The sequence below is a fragment of the Juglans regia genome, chromosome 16, assembly GCF_001411555.2.
Source record: "Juglans regia cultivar Chandler chromosome 16, Walnut 2.0, whole genome shotgun sequence".
NCBI lineage: Eukaryota > Viridiplantae > Streptophyta > Magnoliopsida > Fagales > Juglandaceae > Juglans > Juglans regia.
Window position 1 is genome coordinate 7,075,527 of NC_049916.1, and position 13,971 is coordinate 7,089,497.

General features: G+C 39.1%; 1 protein-coding gene across 6 annotated transcripts; it reads left to right on the forward strand.

Annotated features, from left to right (window-relative positions):
• Window positions 1-92: 92 nt before the first annotated feature.
• LOC109007582 lies at window positions 93-13,520 on the forward strand. 6 transcript variants are annotated; one of them, XM_035686735.1, is made up of 3 exons: window positions 93-225; window positions 5,020-5,106; window positions 12,930-13,520. In XM_035686735.1, the coding sequence occupies exons 2-3, from the start codon at window positions 5,092-5,094 to the stop codon at window positions 13,329-13,331; spliced, it is 417 nt and encodes a 138-aa protein (XP_035542628.1). In that variant the 5' UTR covers window positions 93-225; window positions 5,020-5,091; the 3' UTR covers window positions 13,332-13,520. The 6 variants fall into 6 exon arrangements, with proteins under 6 accessions (XP_035542628.1, XP_018842875.2, XP_018842869.2 ...); XM_018987324.2 differs by lacking the exon at window positions 93-225 and adding an exon at window positions 2,130-2,462; XM_018987329.2 differs by lacking the exons at window positions 93-225; window positions 5,020-5,106 and adding exons at window positions 2,130-2,462; window positions 12,047-12,115.
• The last annotated feature ends 451 nt before the right edge of the window (window positions 13,521-13,971 follow it).

Below are 13,971 nucleotides of genomic sequence, written 5' to 3' on the forward strand. Positions count from 1 at the left end.
ACTATCTTAAAATAGTATACGAACGATATTAATATCAAAATATTTTATTTCAATATTTTGACCGGCACAACGTCCGATACGGTATTCAAAACTTTTGCCCCGAACCCCTAGCTGAAACTTTGGTCTCTCACCAACTCAAGCCTCATCATCAAATCATCGTTCCGTCACAAAGACTGCTATCGGAGCTTTCGATCATCGCCTTGCTCTCTCTCGTTGGGCCTTTCGGTAAGTCTCTTCGGGCCTTTCGTATGGATTTGGAGACTTCTAGGGAAAGTGTTTGCAAATGTTGGTATTATTGGCTTTGATTGTGCGCTTTGTTGCTTTTCCATCAATTTTGGCCTCATGATTATTTCCATTGGTTCGTATGGATTTGGCGATTTTTTGTTGTGAAAAATGCTTGGCTGAAAATTTGTTTGGAGGGAGGTTTTGTGCAAATCTGTGTTTGTTTGTTTTCAATAACAGTAAGCAATCTGGTTTCTGAAACACGCCGGAAAATTTTAGAATTTTGGATTGGATTTTGTGACCCATTAGTTCTGTTCTGGCCAAACAACGGCAAGCTTATATCCTTTACTGGAACTTGAACATGTTACTCAAGCTGCATCAATAAATTGTTATTGTTCATTTCACTAGGCTTTTGCTGAAAGACTACAGAAATGAAAAGGGGAACAGTTTTTAATAATGTATTTCACTAATTTCGCAGCTTGCGGTACTCTGTGGATTGATTATGTCACAGTAGACGTGGTGAAGTAGAAATGAACTTCCAAGAAAAGCAGAAAAATAAATTGAAAAATTCTAAACATAAGCCCCACACCCTACATACCACTTAAAAAGTATATGATTTTACTTTTTTATTTTCATATTTTATATTGAATTCAACACCGTTGTTAGGATGCCACCTAGTTCAACCCAAGAAGGTCGGCCTTTTACACAACCAATGACATCAATTATTTGCACATAAATCCCCAGACCGCAAGAAGAACCACCCCAAGTGATAGGTCCCATGCATGATCACCCCCACGATGCACTCCTCCACCACGGATGGTCCGCAAGTAGACGTTTTCCAACCACTAAGAGCCACCATAAGCCACCCTCGATCCCTCACAGCAAACAAAAGCCAACGTCAACAAAAGCCAATGTTTATGTGTCTCGCATGTCATAATTATGCAAACATATTATTTGTCATAACATACGATCATGTCATTCCGCATCATGTTCAGATTCAAATACTATAATTATGTACATATTATGTCATACATCTCACGTTGCATAAGACACATAAGTTATCTTTAATTTAAGTGCAAAATAATATCAGATCAGTTTAATCAGATGATCATTCAGATACTTGGTACCAAAAACAAGATAGTATTATAGCTATACTAATATATAACTAAAACTAATATATTATATATAGCTAAATAATCACTATATTAAATAATGACAAATAAAATAATGATATAGTAATACTAATTAATAATACTAAATTACTATACTAATACTATCACTATAATAAATTACTATATTAATACTATCGCTATAATACTATCAATAATATAGTTATAATAAATTAAACTCGCTATAACAATTAACAAATATTAATATAACAATTAACAAACTCACTATAGCTATAGTTATACTTATAGTCTAATATAGACTATAGTTATATTATATACATATACTAATATATAACTAATACTAATAAATAGTTATACTAATAGTCTAATATTAATATTATTATATAGTCTAACTAATACTAATAGTCTAATATAGACTATAGTTATATATTATTATAGTCTAATATATTATATAGCTATAATAATATATAACTAATACTAATAGTCTAATATAAACTATAGTTATAGATATACTAATATAGTTATACTAAATCACTATAATTAATATTAGTATATAACAATACTAATAGTCTAATATTAATACTATTATATAATCTAATATATTATATAGCTATAACTAATACTAATATTTATTCTAATACTAATAGTCTAATATAGACTATAATTATACTTATACAAAATTACTTATATAGTTATAGACTTATAATATAAGAGTTTAGTCTAATTAGATTATTAATAATAATTTTGATATTATTACTAAACGGCGCCGTTGCACCTCCAGTCTTCCAAACCCTAAGGCCCGCACCTCTCTTCCTCACTCCCTCACTCTGCCTCTCTGCCTCGCAGCCTCTCTGCCCTCTCACGTGGCCACGGCCCACGCCGTTGCACTGTGCACATCTCGCTGTCGCCCCCTCAGAAACACAGACCCGCTCTCTCGCCGTTGCACCTCCCCTCACGGCCTCACCTCTCGAGCCGTTCCCGTCGCGCACACAGCCCCTCGGCCCCTCTCTCAACGCTGCGCTGCCCTCTCTGTCTCTCACCGTCTCACGCAGCCCTCCCATATCTCACGCAGCCGGCAGGCCCCTCTCTCACGTCTCTCTGTCTTCGACGGTAATTTTTCTTGGAACAATATCGGATATGTATATCATTTTTAATTTCCGTTGGTTTAATTGTTATGGGAACTTTTTTGTTTCAAAGGTTTATTGGTTAAATGGGAACTTTAGACATCTTTGAGAATTTTCGTCTAGGTGTTGCTCGTTGGGCTTAATTCCTATACAATTTTGTGCATCTTTCTTAGAGGTCAGGATTGTTTAGACATATGCTCCCAGTTGTTAAAAGAAAGCAGAACAGAGAAACTATTTTACTTTGGGTTGTCGATTCAAACACAACAAAGAAAGTCTAATACTTCCAAGTTGAGCGAGACTCTTACGTCTGCAATGATATGGTTGGGTTGCGGACTTCCTAGGTTTTTTTTTCTAAGGACCACGTTAGCCTAAAGCTCTGTTTGTTATGTTTGATTAAGCATTTGAGTTGAATGAAATCTTTCAAGTGGCTTTGCTCCATTGCCTTCAGCCCATATCTCTTGTATGACTTCCAAAGATGAAATCTCCCATTTCTACTAAGTCAAAAATGAAAAATAAAACATCTACTGAATTGTAAAAAAAAAACTACCTACCAGTTGGATGCCCTTTTGAAAGATTTATTTGCTCTCATACATAGATGGATTCAAGATATTAAAAGTTAAAAAAAAAACAGTTAAAATCATCTTCTTGAGGATCTTTATTTGTCTAACGTCAATGGTGAAGATCATTATTTTTTATAAACTTACTAAACATATTATATTCTTTTCTAGGAATTTGTATTATAAATTTTTAAAACTTTTTGTGTTTCTTAAATTTACCATTATTATTCCTTTCTTAAATCATTTTTTATAAATTTACTAAACATATCATTTTTTCAAAAGGTTTATGCAAATGTGGGGGGCAAAGAGCAGCCTTTTACCTCTTAAGATAGGATACATTCCCAAGCATTGTATTGGACTCTCATCCATAAACAGTACTGTTCCCCAAGAGCACCTGCTTTCATATATAGTGATGAATCTGATCTGTAATAATATTCTAGCTAGGTATCCTTTTGATGCAGTTTCAGAGTCCATGCATTTGTCTTCAGCTATTGGTCTCACGCTCACACATATTTGTTCCAAGTTCTAGATTGCTAGCTACTTTTAATGCTTATCTCTCTCACAAATCTCATGCATTCACTAAATTAAAACCGTAAAACCGGACCGAACCGGACTGGAACCGGTAAAACCGGATGTACCGGTTTAAGGGGGTAATCGGTGCGCAATCGGTTTTTGAAAATGCAAAACCGGTACATACCAGTTTGGTCCTAAATTTTGTCCAAAATCGGACCGGTTACACCCATTATATAATAAGCAATTCAATTTTCTCAAATCTTAAAATAATAATAATATTAAAAAATAATATAATAATAATATTTTATTCAATTTGTAACTTTCATTTAAAATTATTTCATCTCATTTCACTATCCAAAGGACCTTAACCGCATTTTCGATGATGCTTTACGGGGTATTGTGCGCTTGAAATCTTCGAACCACTCTTGGTCGGAGGCAACTGCCAGCCAGTGTTTAAGTCTGAAGTCGACCCTAGTACACACTCTCTCTCTCTCATTGATGTTTGTTTGCCTAGAAAATGCCGGAAAAGAAAAGACGTTGAGGTCTTTAATCTCAAAAAATCGTCAATTTGCTTCTCTACTCATTTGATCCTAATGCATCTATAGTTTGCTCCGAGATTTTTGCTCTTTTATTAAGTTTATTTATTTTTGAGAGATAGATGCAATGTAAGAATTCAAGACTCGAAGTTGTGTTTTTCCCTTCTTTTCCTTTTTGATAAGTAAAATAATTTTTTTTTTATAAGTAAAATGATGAAATTTCCCTTCTTTTCCTTTGCTTCCGCATCGACCAAACTGCGGGTTTAAGGTTTTAGCTTTTTTTTTAAAAATTTTATCTTATTATTTTCAAGTTCTCCTTCAAAGTATATGGAACTTTGTACTTGGGCCATTGCTGTGGACTTTAATGGCATGAATCTCCATGAGTTTTTAGTTTCTAATGCTCCTATTTAAATAGGGCATATTCTGATTTGTAATTGACAGTTGATTGGATGAATAAAGACTTATTTTACTTATAAAAAAAAAAAGTATATGGAAATTAGGGTCTCTATCTTTGAAGGTAATATCCTGAGAAATTTGAATTTGATTAGCTCCAGAAGTTTTTGAATTTTTTTGCTTGTTTATCAGTTAGGGTTTATCTCGTTAATTACTTGAAGAAAAACCCAATTGAAGCATTACTGTTTTATATATTGTTTGTTTATTACCTCTTGTATTGAGACTAACAATTGTGCTTTTCGTCCAAATTAAGGTCTCTCTATCTTTGGAGAGCTTGAAAGTTTTTTACATTCAATTTGATTACTCTACTGCAGTTGTGAAGCAAGATGAGGCCATCTAGATTTAGATGCATGAAACATGATATCTCATAGAATTTTAATTTAAAGCAAGCCAAATCCCTTTCTGCCCGTTCTATAGGCAACGACTTTAGCCTAGGGTATCTGAAGCTCTCATTCCCAATTCTTCCTTGTTCACTTTCTTGCAGCCGAAATTGAGATCGGACGACGTCACGCCTGTCAACCACAACTGAGCAAGAAACACTGCTGAAGCCTTGTAGATGCCCCCCAAGCTGGTAGATTTATATCTCCCTCGTCTATTCGTCTCCATCTCCTCCATCTCTCTATGTAAACGCTGTCACAGCCATGTAAACGCCTCCTCGACCTTGTCTATTTGACTCCATCTCCTCTAAATGAATCTCTAAATCGCTCACCCTTAATCGACATTGTTGGGGCATTTTTCAGACTTTATTTTTTGAAGAATCATTTATACAAGCTTAGTTATAGATCCGGTTGTGTTTGATTTCGTTTCTGGTAGGATTTGATTTGGTTGGCTTGGAGGAGCACAAAGTTTTGTTCTTAAAGGTAGGGACGAATTTAGTCTCCTCTGTCCTGGATTAGCTGCATTTCTGTGCTTTCCCACAACCTCAAAGCTTCGATCTTTGCTGACATCAACATAGACTCTTTCAATCTTCAACCTTGCCTTTCATCGACCTTGTCTCCAAAACTTGAATCTTGGTGGTGAATACCAGGGGCCTGGTTGGTCTTCATCATTTGTAAAAGTTATCTCCTACCAACTGTAAAGAATTGGCAGTTTTTCTAAAGCCTGGTCATTCTCCATGCCGTTAGGTGTGGTAGTGTGCAAAAATTAGGAGCTTGTGTCTAGAAGAACTCAGAAGTTTTTAGTGGGTTTTTCAGCCTTTCAGGCATGTTAGATTAAGGGCAGAATGAGTTCCTTTAGGTATTGGGCATCATTTATTCCTGCCATTACAAAATAAATTGTGTATCTTCATTGTGTCACTTGTTGCCCAGAAAAATTAGGAAAACTTGTATCTGAAATAATTTTGATATCAAGTCCTGAAGTCAGAATCCTTTATGATAAATTTTTGTGAAGCTCTGTGTTGATAAGGACATAATTTCCTAGCCAAAGATTGTCTTATACTCTTCCAGGAGGTTTATCACGTGTAACAACCAACAACCTATTTATAGCTTACTTTTTCATATTCTTGCCAAGATTCCTCACTTTGTGGAAAGTTCTACCAAAATTCTGTAGTCTTACCTATGCAGCTGTCAAACAGAAGAGAAGCTAGTTTATGGTTGTAGTTGTTTATTATGCTCCATATGCATGTTAGCAACATTTTTTACTAGGATTATAAGTCAAAATATCCAATTATAGGATCCATGTGCCACAAAGTATAAATATAAGTGACTTAAAGCTATGATGCTTTGAGACCTCCTCAGAGATGTTGTGGCAGTGTCAGACACCTTTAGGAACTGACACCTGTATGGCAAACATCTGATGCATGCTGGACACATTCCATGTGTGTTAAGAACAAAATTTACTTTTTATTATCCAGGAAACATGGATGGCTAAGTTTTCTCTCTGTACACATGCGAAAACTTTTCTTTTGCCTGTTGTTGTTATGGTGAATCTGTGATGGGTCTTATAAGAGAAGTGGTGGTTGAGTCCAAATTATTTACGTTAGTTAAGGAAGGTGATTCTGTTTGCATTACAGAGAAGGGGTGGAAGAGGAAGCAGGAACTTCTGATTGAGAAGAGCACAGCCCAATGGCTTGTTAAGTCTTTGGATGCATGTTCAAGTGGGATGAAGCAGGACTTCTATAGCACCATTAGAGAGGGTTGCTATTGTTATTTAGCACAGAAGTGTTATAACAACAGGGGATATTACTTAGTGGTGGCTGAATACAAGGAGGGGGGGAGGAGAAGCTTCATTCTCATTCCAGAAGGTCAGGAGGGGAGAGGTTGGAAAAGGGTGAAGGAAGCTCTGGTGGAATGTGTGCAGGAGGGAAGTTTGAGGGGTGGCCATTATGGTGGAGTATATCGGAGACCTCAGGTGGAGACGAGGCACTCGTATAAGGAGGCTCTGCTACGCTCGAGACCACGGCGTGAGGAGAATGGAGAAGGTGGTGGGGGTTGGACCACTGACAGTTGCGTGCCTCGAGTCTCGAACGGCATACAAAGGCCTAATCGTGGCAGAGACGAGGTGCAAGTACTACGCTGGGTGGTTGAAGACCTACAGGGCCAAATGAGGAACTTGCAGAGAGAGTTGGAGGACGTACGAAGGGTGGTCGGGCGAAATATGGATGGGAATAATTGTAGGGGGAAGGAGTTGCAGGGGCCGGGCTTTGCTGGAGAAATGAATTCATTTCAGCCCAACGTTGGTAAACGTAGGTGGAGGCATGTGACTGGGCCGAAAGTGCTGGGCAAATGGGCCTTAGCCCAATGGCTCATTTACGGACGGGTCGCAACCCAGAGACCCGAAGTCTCGCGAAGATAGTTATAGGGCTTCGCCTACTGGTGCGTTTGGTGCGCATTGTACGTTGCGCAACTTGCCGTCGCAGGGGGGGATATCGGCCGATGCTCAGAGATCGCTGATGATGATAGCTAACTCCGATGACGATGTGTAGGCGCGGGAAATCAGGCACGAAGTGGGCTGTTTTGCGACAGGCGCTGCGACAGGTCCTGCGATTGGTTCGGGAGGGTCACCGCTAGTGATTGGGGGCCAGACATCGCCGATGAAGGGAAAGGAGTTGTCCCAGCCTCCGACGAACCCCTTCACGTTTATTTCTGAGGATACCGAAAAGGACGGGGCTTTTACTGATTGTGAAACAGAAGGATCTCCATCTGAAAAGGATGGGGTGTCTTCTGATGATGAAAATGATCAAGCTATAGTAAACATGGTGGAAGTTACGGGGGTGGAAGAGATTCGAGGTACATCAATGGATCACAGGGAGGGTGAACCAGTTCCGTTAAATTTTATGTTCCCTATGCACACTGGAGTTTCAGATTGGGTTTTTAGGAAGGTTACTGAAATTCAAAAAGTTGTGGTATTGGAATATGAAGGATATGAAGATCAGTTCATGGCCTTGCTCACGGCTATTGAGGTGGGGCACCAGCAACATAGGAAACTTGGTTCAAAAAAACAGCGGGAACTCGAGAGGTTGATGTGGTCGTTGAACACTGAGGGGAGTTCTAGTAGGAGTAGGTCGAAAGGGAAGGGGCTGACCGTGTCTCCATGAAACCCAAAATAATATCGTGGAATGTTCGTGGGCTCAATGAGGCTAACAAACGTCTTCAGATAAGAAATTTGCTTCGTGAGTGGAAGGCAGATATTGTTTGTTTACAAGAGATGAAGTTGAAGATTATTGATAGGAGACTTGTGAGAAGTTTATGGAGTTGTGCACACGTTGATTTGGTTTATTTGGCTTCCAATGGGGTGTCAGGAGGTATAGTGGTAATGTGGGATAGAAGAGTAGTGGAGATAGTGGAGGAATTCATAGGAAGGTATGCAGTAGCGTGCTCTTTTAAGAGTATTGCAGATAACTTCTTGTGGGCATTTGCAGGTGTCTATGGCCCAAATATAGACAGTAATAGAGTATTGTTGTGGGAAGAATTAGCCGAAATACACAGCTGGTGGAACCTCCCATGGTGTATAAGGGGCGATTTTAATGTTACTAGATTCCCGAGCGAGTCATCTGGAAATAGAAGAGGACGTCCAGCTATGGTAGAATTCTCAGCATGCATCGCTGACTTGAATTTGGTAGATTTGCCTCTTGCTGGGGGTCCCGTCACGTGGGTTAACAACCAAAGTTGGTCTAGGCTGGATCGCTTCTTAATTTCGCCAGATTGGGAATGTCATTTCCCAGATGTCTGGCAAAAGCGCATGCCTCGTATTAGCTCAGATCACTGGCCTATTTTGCTTGACTGTGGTGGCCTCCGAGGAGGGCAAAGGTACTTTAAATTTGAAAACATGTGGCTAAAATCTGATGGTTTTGTTGAAAGAGTAAGGCAGTGGTGGTCCTCGTATCAGCTTCAAGGTACCCCTAGTTTCATCTTGGCTGGTAAATTGAGAATGTTGAAAAATGATTTGAAGTTGTGGAATAGGCAATTTTTTGGTGATGTAGGTGAAAACAAGAAAGGCAAGTTGAGGGAGATATAAGAACTTGAGAGGCTCCAAGAAACTAGATCCCTTACCTCGGATGAAGTAGCTCGGAAGATTTTGTTGGATGCGGAGTTAGAGAGAATTATCTTATCTGAAGAGACTTCTTGGAGGCAAAAGTCAAGAGCATTGTGGCTCAGAGAAGGTGACCGCAGCACAAAGTTTTTCCATCGTGTAGCAAATTCCCATAGGAGAAACAACAACATTAAGATGTTGAGAATTGAAGGTGTGGAGTGCAGAGAAGACCATGTTATTTGTGACCATGTAGTTGGCTTTTATGAGCAACTACTAACTGAACCCTCCAGTTGGCGGCCATCTCTTGATGTCTTGGCATTTGATTCCATTGGTCTGAATGATGTGTCTCGATTAGAGAGGGCTTTCGAGGAAAGAGGAGGTTGTTGATGTAGTGAGGAAAATGGCTAAAGATAAAGCTCCAGGGCCAGATGGGTTCTCTATGGGTTTCTTTCAAGAATGTTGGGACGTTATTAAGGAAGACATTATGAAGGTGTTTCAAGAACTCTTTGTAGTTGGTAAATTTGAGAAAAGCCTAAATATCACATTCCTTGCGTTGATCCCAAAGAAGTTGGGGGCAAGTGAGGTTAAGGATTTCCGCCCCATTAGTCTGGTAAGTGGAGTTTACAAGATCATTTCCAAAGTGTTAGCAAACCGGTTAAGTGAGGTGGTGGGGAAGATTATAACCAAGCCTCAAAACGCTTTTGTAAAAGGTAGACAAATCCTAGATGCGGCACTTATTGCTAATGAATGCTTAGATAGCAAAATAAGGGCAGGCTCAACAGGGATCATTTGTAAGTTAGATATGGAGAAGGCGTACGACCATGTCAACTGGGATTTTCTTCTCTACCTACTTGGGAGATGTGGGTTTGGAGAGAGGTGGAAAACATGGATTCGTTGGTGCATATCAACGGCGAAATTCTCTGTTTTAATAAATGGCAGTCCAATAGGTTTTTTCCATAGCACGCGAGGTCTGAGACAAGGCGATCTGTTGTCGCCTCTGTTATTTGTTGTTGTGATGGAAGGATTAGGCAGGATGATTTCGGCCTTGACGAATAATGGCTTTTTGGAGGGCTTTTCTGTGGGAACCCTGGATAGTGGGATCATTAACATATCCCACTTATTATTTGCAGATGATACTCTAGTGTTTTGCGAGACAGATCAAAGTCAGGTGCGTACGTTAAAGGTAGTACTGTTGTGTTTCGAAGCAGTTTCCGGGTTAAAAGTGAATTTCGACAAATCCAAATTGGTGCCAATTGGTATGGTTCCAAATGTTCGACAACTGGCGAGTACGTTGGGTTGTAAGGTAGCTTCTCTGCCGTTGACGTATTTGGGGCTTCCGTTGGGGGCAAGAGCACGGACACCCTCCTTATGGGAGTCGGTGATTGAGAAGATTGAGAAGAGATTAGCAAGTTGGAAGAGACTGTATTTGTCGAAAGGCGGTAGGCTCACACTGATTAAGAGTACACTCTCAAATTTACCAACCTATTTCCTTTCACTATTTCCTATACCAGCAAATGTGGCGCACAGAATTGAGACACTCCAACGCAATTTTTTGTGGGGAGGTTTGGGGGATGAGTTCAAATTTCACCTGGTCAAGTGGGAAATAGTATGTCGCCCTATATCTCAAGGTGGCCTGGGCATTAGAAATGTGAGGACCTTCAATAGAGTGCTACTCGATAAATGGCTGTGGAGATATAGTTAAGAACCGGATGCATTGTGGAGAGAGGTGATTAGGTGCAAATATGGTGAGTCATGGGGGGGTTGGAGCACCAATGAAGTTAGAGGAACTTATGGAGTGGGCTTGTGGAAACACATTAGAAGAGGTTGGGAGGTTTTTCTTCGACAAACCCGTATTCAGTTGGGTGATGGCTCTAGGATTAAATTTTGAAAGATATATGGTGTGGTGATAATGCTTTACAAGATCGTTTTCCTCCTCTATTTCAAATTGCTAGTGTTAAAGAAGCTCTAGTGGCGGAGGTTATGGAGATGTTGGGTGGGCAATTTCAATGGAATATTAGCTTTAGTAGGGCATTACAGGATTGGGAGATAGACAACTTGGCAGATTTTTATAGGCTTTTGTATTATGTGAAGCCAAGCAATCAACAAGAAGATGGGTTATGGTGGCTACCGGATGGAAAAGGTGCATTCTCGGTTCGTTCTTTTTATAAAGCTCTCTCCCATGAGCCAAGTACTCAATTTCCGTGGAGAAGGCTTTGGAGGAATAAGGCGCCCCCTAAAGCTCTTTTCTTCGTGTGGACAGCATCGTTGGGTAAAATACTCACGACTGATAATTTTAGGAAGCGGAGGGTTATTTTAGTAGATTGGTGTTGTATGTGCAGGTGTGGGGGTGAGTCGGTAGACCATCTTCTGTTGCATTGTGTGATTGCAAGGGCTTTATGGTATGAGGTACTTAGTAGGGTAGACTTGGTGTGGGTCATGCCGGAGAAAGTGGTGGCAGTGCTGGCTAGTTGGCCAAACATTGGAGGTATACATCAGATTAAAAGGGTTTGGAAGATGATCCCAATGTGTATCATGTGGTGTCTATGGCAGGAACGAAATGCGCGGACGTTTGAAGACAAGGAGAGATCGCTAGAGGAACTGTTAGCATTATTTTATAGCACTCTTTGTACTTGGGCTATTGCAGTTGATTTTAATGGCATGGCCCTTCATGATTTTCTTGTCTCTTTGGCCCCCTCTTAATCAGGGTCCGCTATTGTAAATACTGGGCTAGGCCTATTCTTTGAGTAATATATCTTTTTATTTATAAAAAAAAAAAGGTGGGTTGGAGTTATAAGTACTTGATATTCTGATCTTACTTCTAAAAAAAAAAAGTACTTGATATTCTGAAAATGCTTAACAATTCCTAGCTTTTGTGGAGAATGTACACACACACACACACACACACACACACACACACACACACGCTCTCACAGAGAGAGAGAGAGAGATAGAGAGAGTAGAGCACACTCCTCTAGGTAACCTGCTTTTTACAAGGGTAAACACATGCTGATATAGGCTACTCTTCTTGTTTGTTTAATCAGATGTGAAAGTCAAGGACAGCATGAGGGTCAGCTAGTACTTCCGCCCTGTTAAAAGAGAAATCCTTTATTGTAGGGATCCTATTCTCCTTGATTATAGTTCCGCCTCAAACATCTAACTCAAGCCAAGATAGAATACTTTTTTATCATCTAGAGCTTTGGTGAAGCTGTTAGTCTTTTATTTGAGTTGTTTGCTTGATCTTTTATGTTGACTTATGACTTCAAATCTGTTAAGAGTGATTGAATTCAGAAACTATATGTTTTTAAGCTGTCAATGTTAGAGCGATTCCTCATGTCTTATGTGGTGCATATGGCTTGAAAGGAATGATAGGAGCTTTGAAGATAGGAAGCGCTTTTTGGATGAACTTAGAAATCTCTTCTTGCACACTTTATTTCTTTGGTTTTCTGCTATTGTACTAAATGTAACTAGTGTTCATGATTTTCTTGTATCTTTTTCTGGTTCCTAGAATGTAAATAGGTGTTTTCTTTTGTATACACTGTGTACTTGGGCAAAGCCTATTTCATTCGATTTAATAACATTTATATTACCTATATAAAAAAATTCACTTTTAGATCATAACGACAGCATTGCTTTAAACAAGCTCCCGAAATTATCTGATATCTGTGTTTATCTGATAAGCAGTGTGATTGAAGGGTTACTATAAATGACATGATTGTCTTGTTTGAATCCTAGTACAATTTTTCTGTTTGAAAAAGGCCAAAGGGCAACTTCTTAGCTGCCTTGGTCACATTTATCTTTCTCCCAATCAGGCTTTCTTTTCAGATTGGCTTTAATGACATGCATTTTTCTTACTGAGAATGGTTGTTATAAATAACAAAAATTAGATAGCATCTTATGGTCCTCTTTTGGTCTGTGGTCTGGCAGAGTACCTTGGGAAAGTTGATGGCAGGCAAAACCGCAAAATCTGTTGCGAAGGCAATTGGGGACTACCAGTACCCGTGGCGGGAGAAATTGGCAAAATACAAGGGTGAGCTATCCAAGGGTGTATGGGGTTACTGGGAACTGGGGGCCTGGAAGCCCCTTGGCATCAGTGCTCGTCATAGAGCTAGACTACGCAAGGAGGTCCTCCTTGCAGGGGAAGATTGGCCATATGATCCGGAGAGGAAAGAGATGAGAACCAAGAGGAAAGGGCACAAATGTGATAGAATTGCTGCGGAAAAACGAGAAAACACTGCCAGGCTGATGCAGGAGATGCCACAAATGTTGTTGGATTACAAGAAACGTAGGTGGGAAAAGAAGATGAAGGAAGAAGACAAGAACAAGTGAACGGTTCTCTCTCTTGCCCTGAAAAAAAGAAAAGAAAAATAATGGTTCTCACTCAATCTTTTCTTTTCTAGTAACATGGTTAGCTCTTTGTTACAGTTCCATAGACTTGGCTTATAAACTTTGTTTTCATGCACGTACTTGCAAAGTATTTCCTGGAGAAATTTCTTGTGCGGTTGAGTGCACTTTTCAGTTTCCTCCCCCCAGTTCATCAGCAATTTTTGGAGTAGAAATGTATAATTTAATCACCAAATGCTTATTCACTAAGCAATTTGTAATGAGTTTTGCTAGTCATCATTCACGTAAACTACACCATGTATTTTTAATTTTTTTTTTAAATTTTTAAATTTTTTAGTTTTATTCTTTCTAAATTAATTGATTTCTTCTATTCATAATTAATACACTATACATTTGATAAAAGAAAAAAAAAACTAAAAAATTTATGTGAAATACGTGGTGTGAGGATGGTGAATAGAATTTTTCATTTATAATTGAACTTTTATTTACCGCTACCAAGAAAGATGGCCTTTTCACCTTTTGATGAACTGCTTAATACGGGTCCATTTTTTTCATGTATAGGGTGTGAAATGTGCTTGGAATATGGCACAGACGGTTCGATTAATATTTTTAGGAATAAAAAATC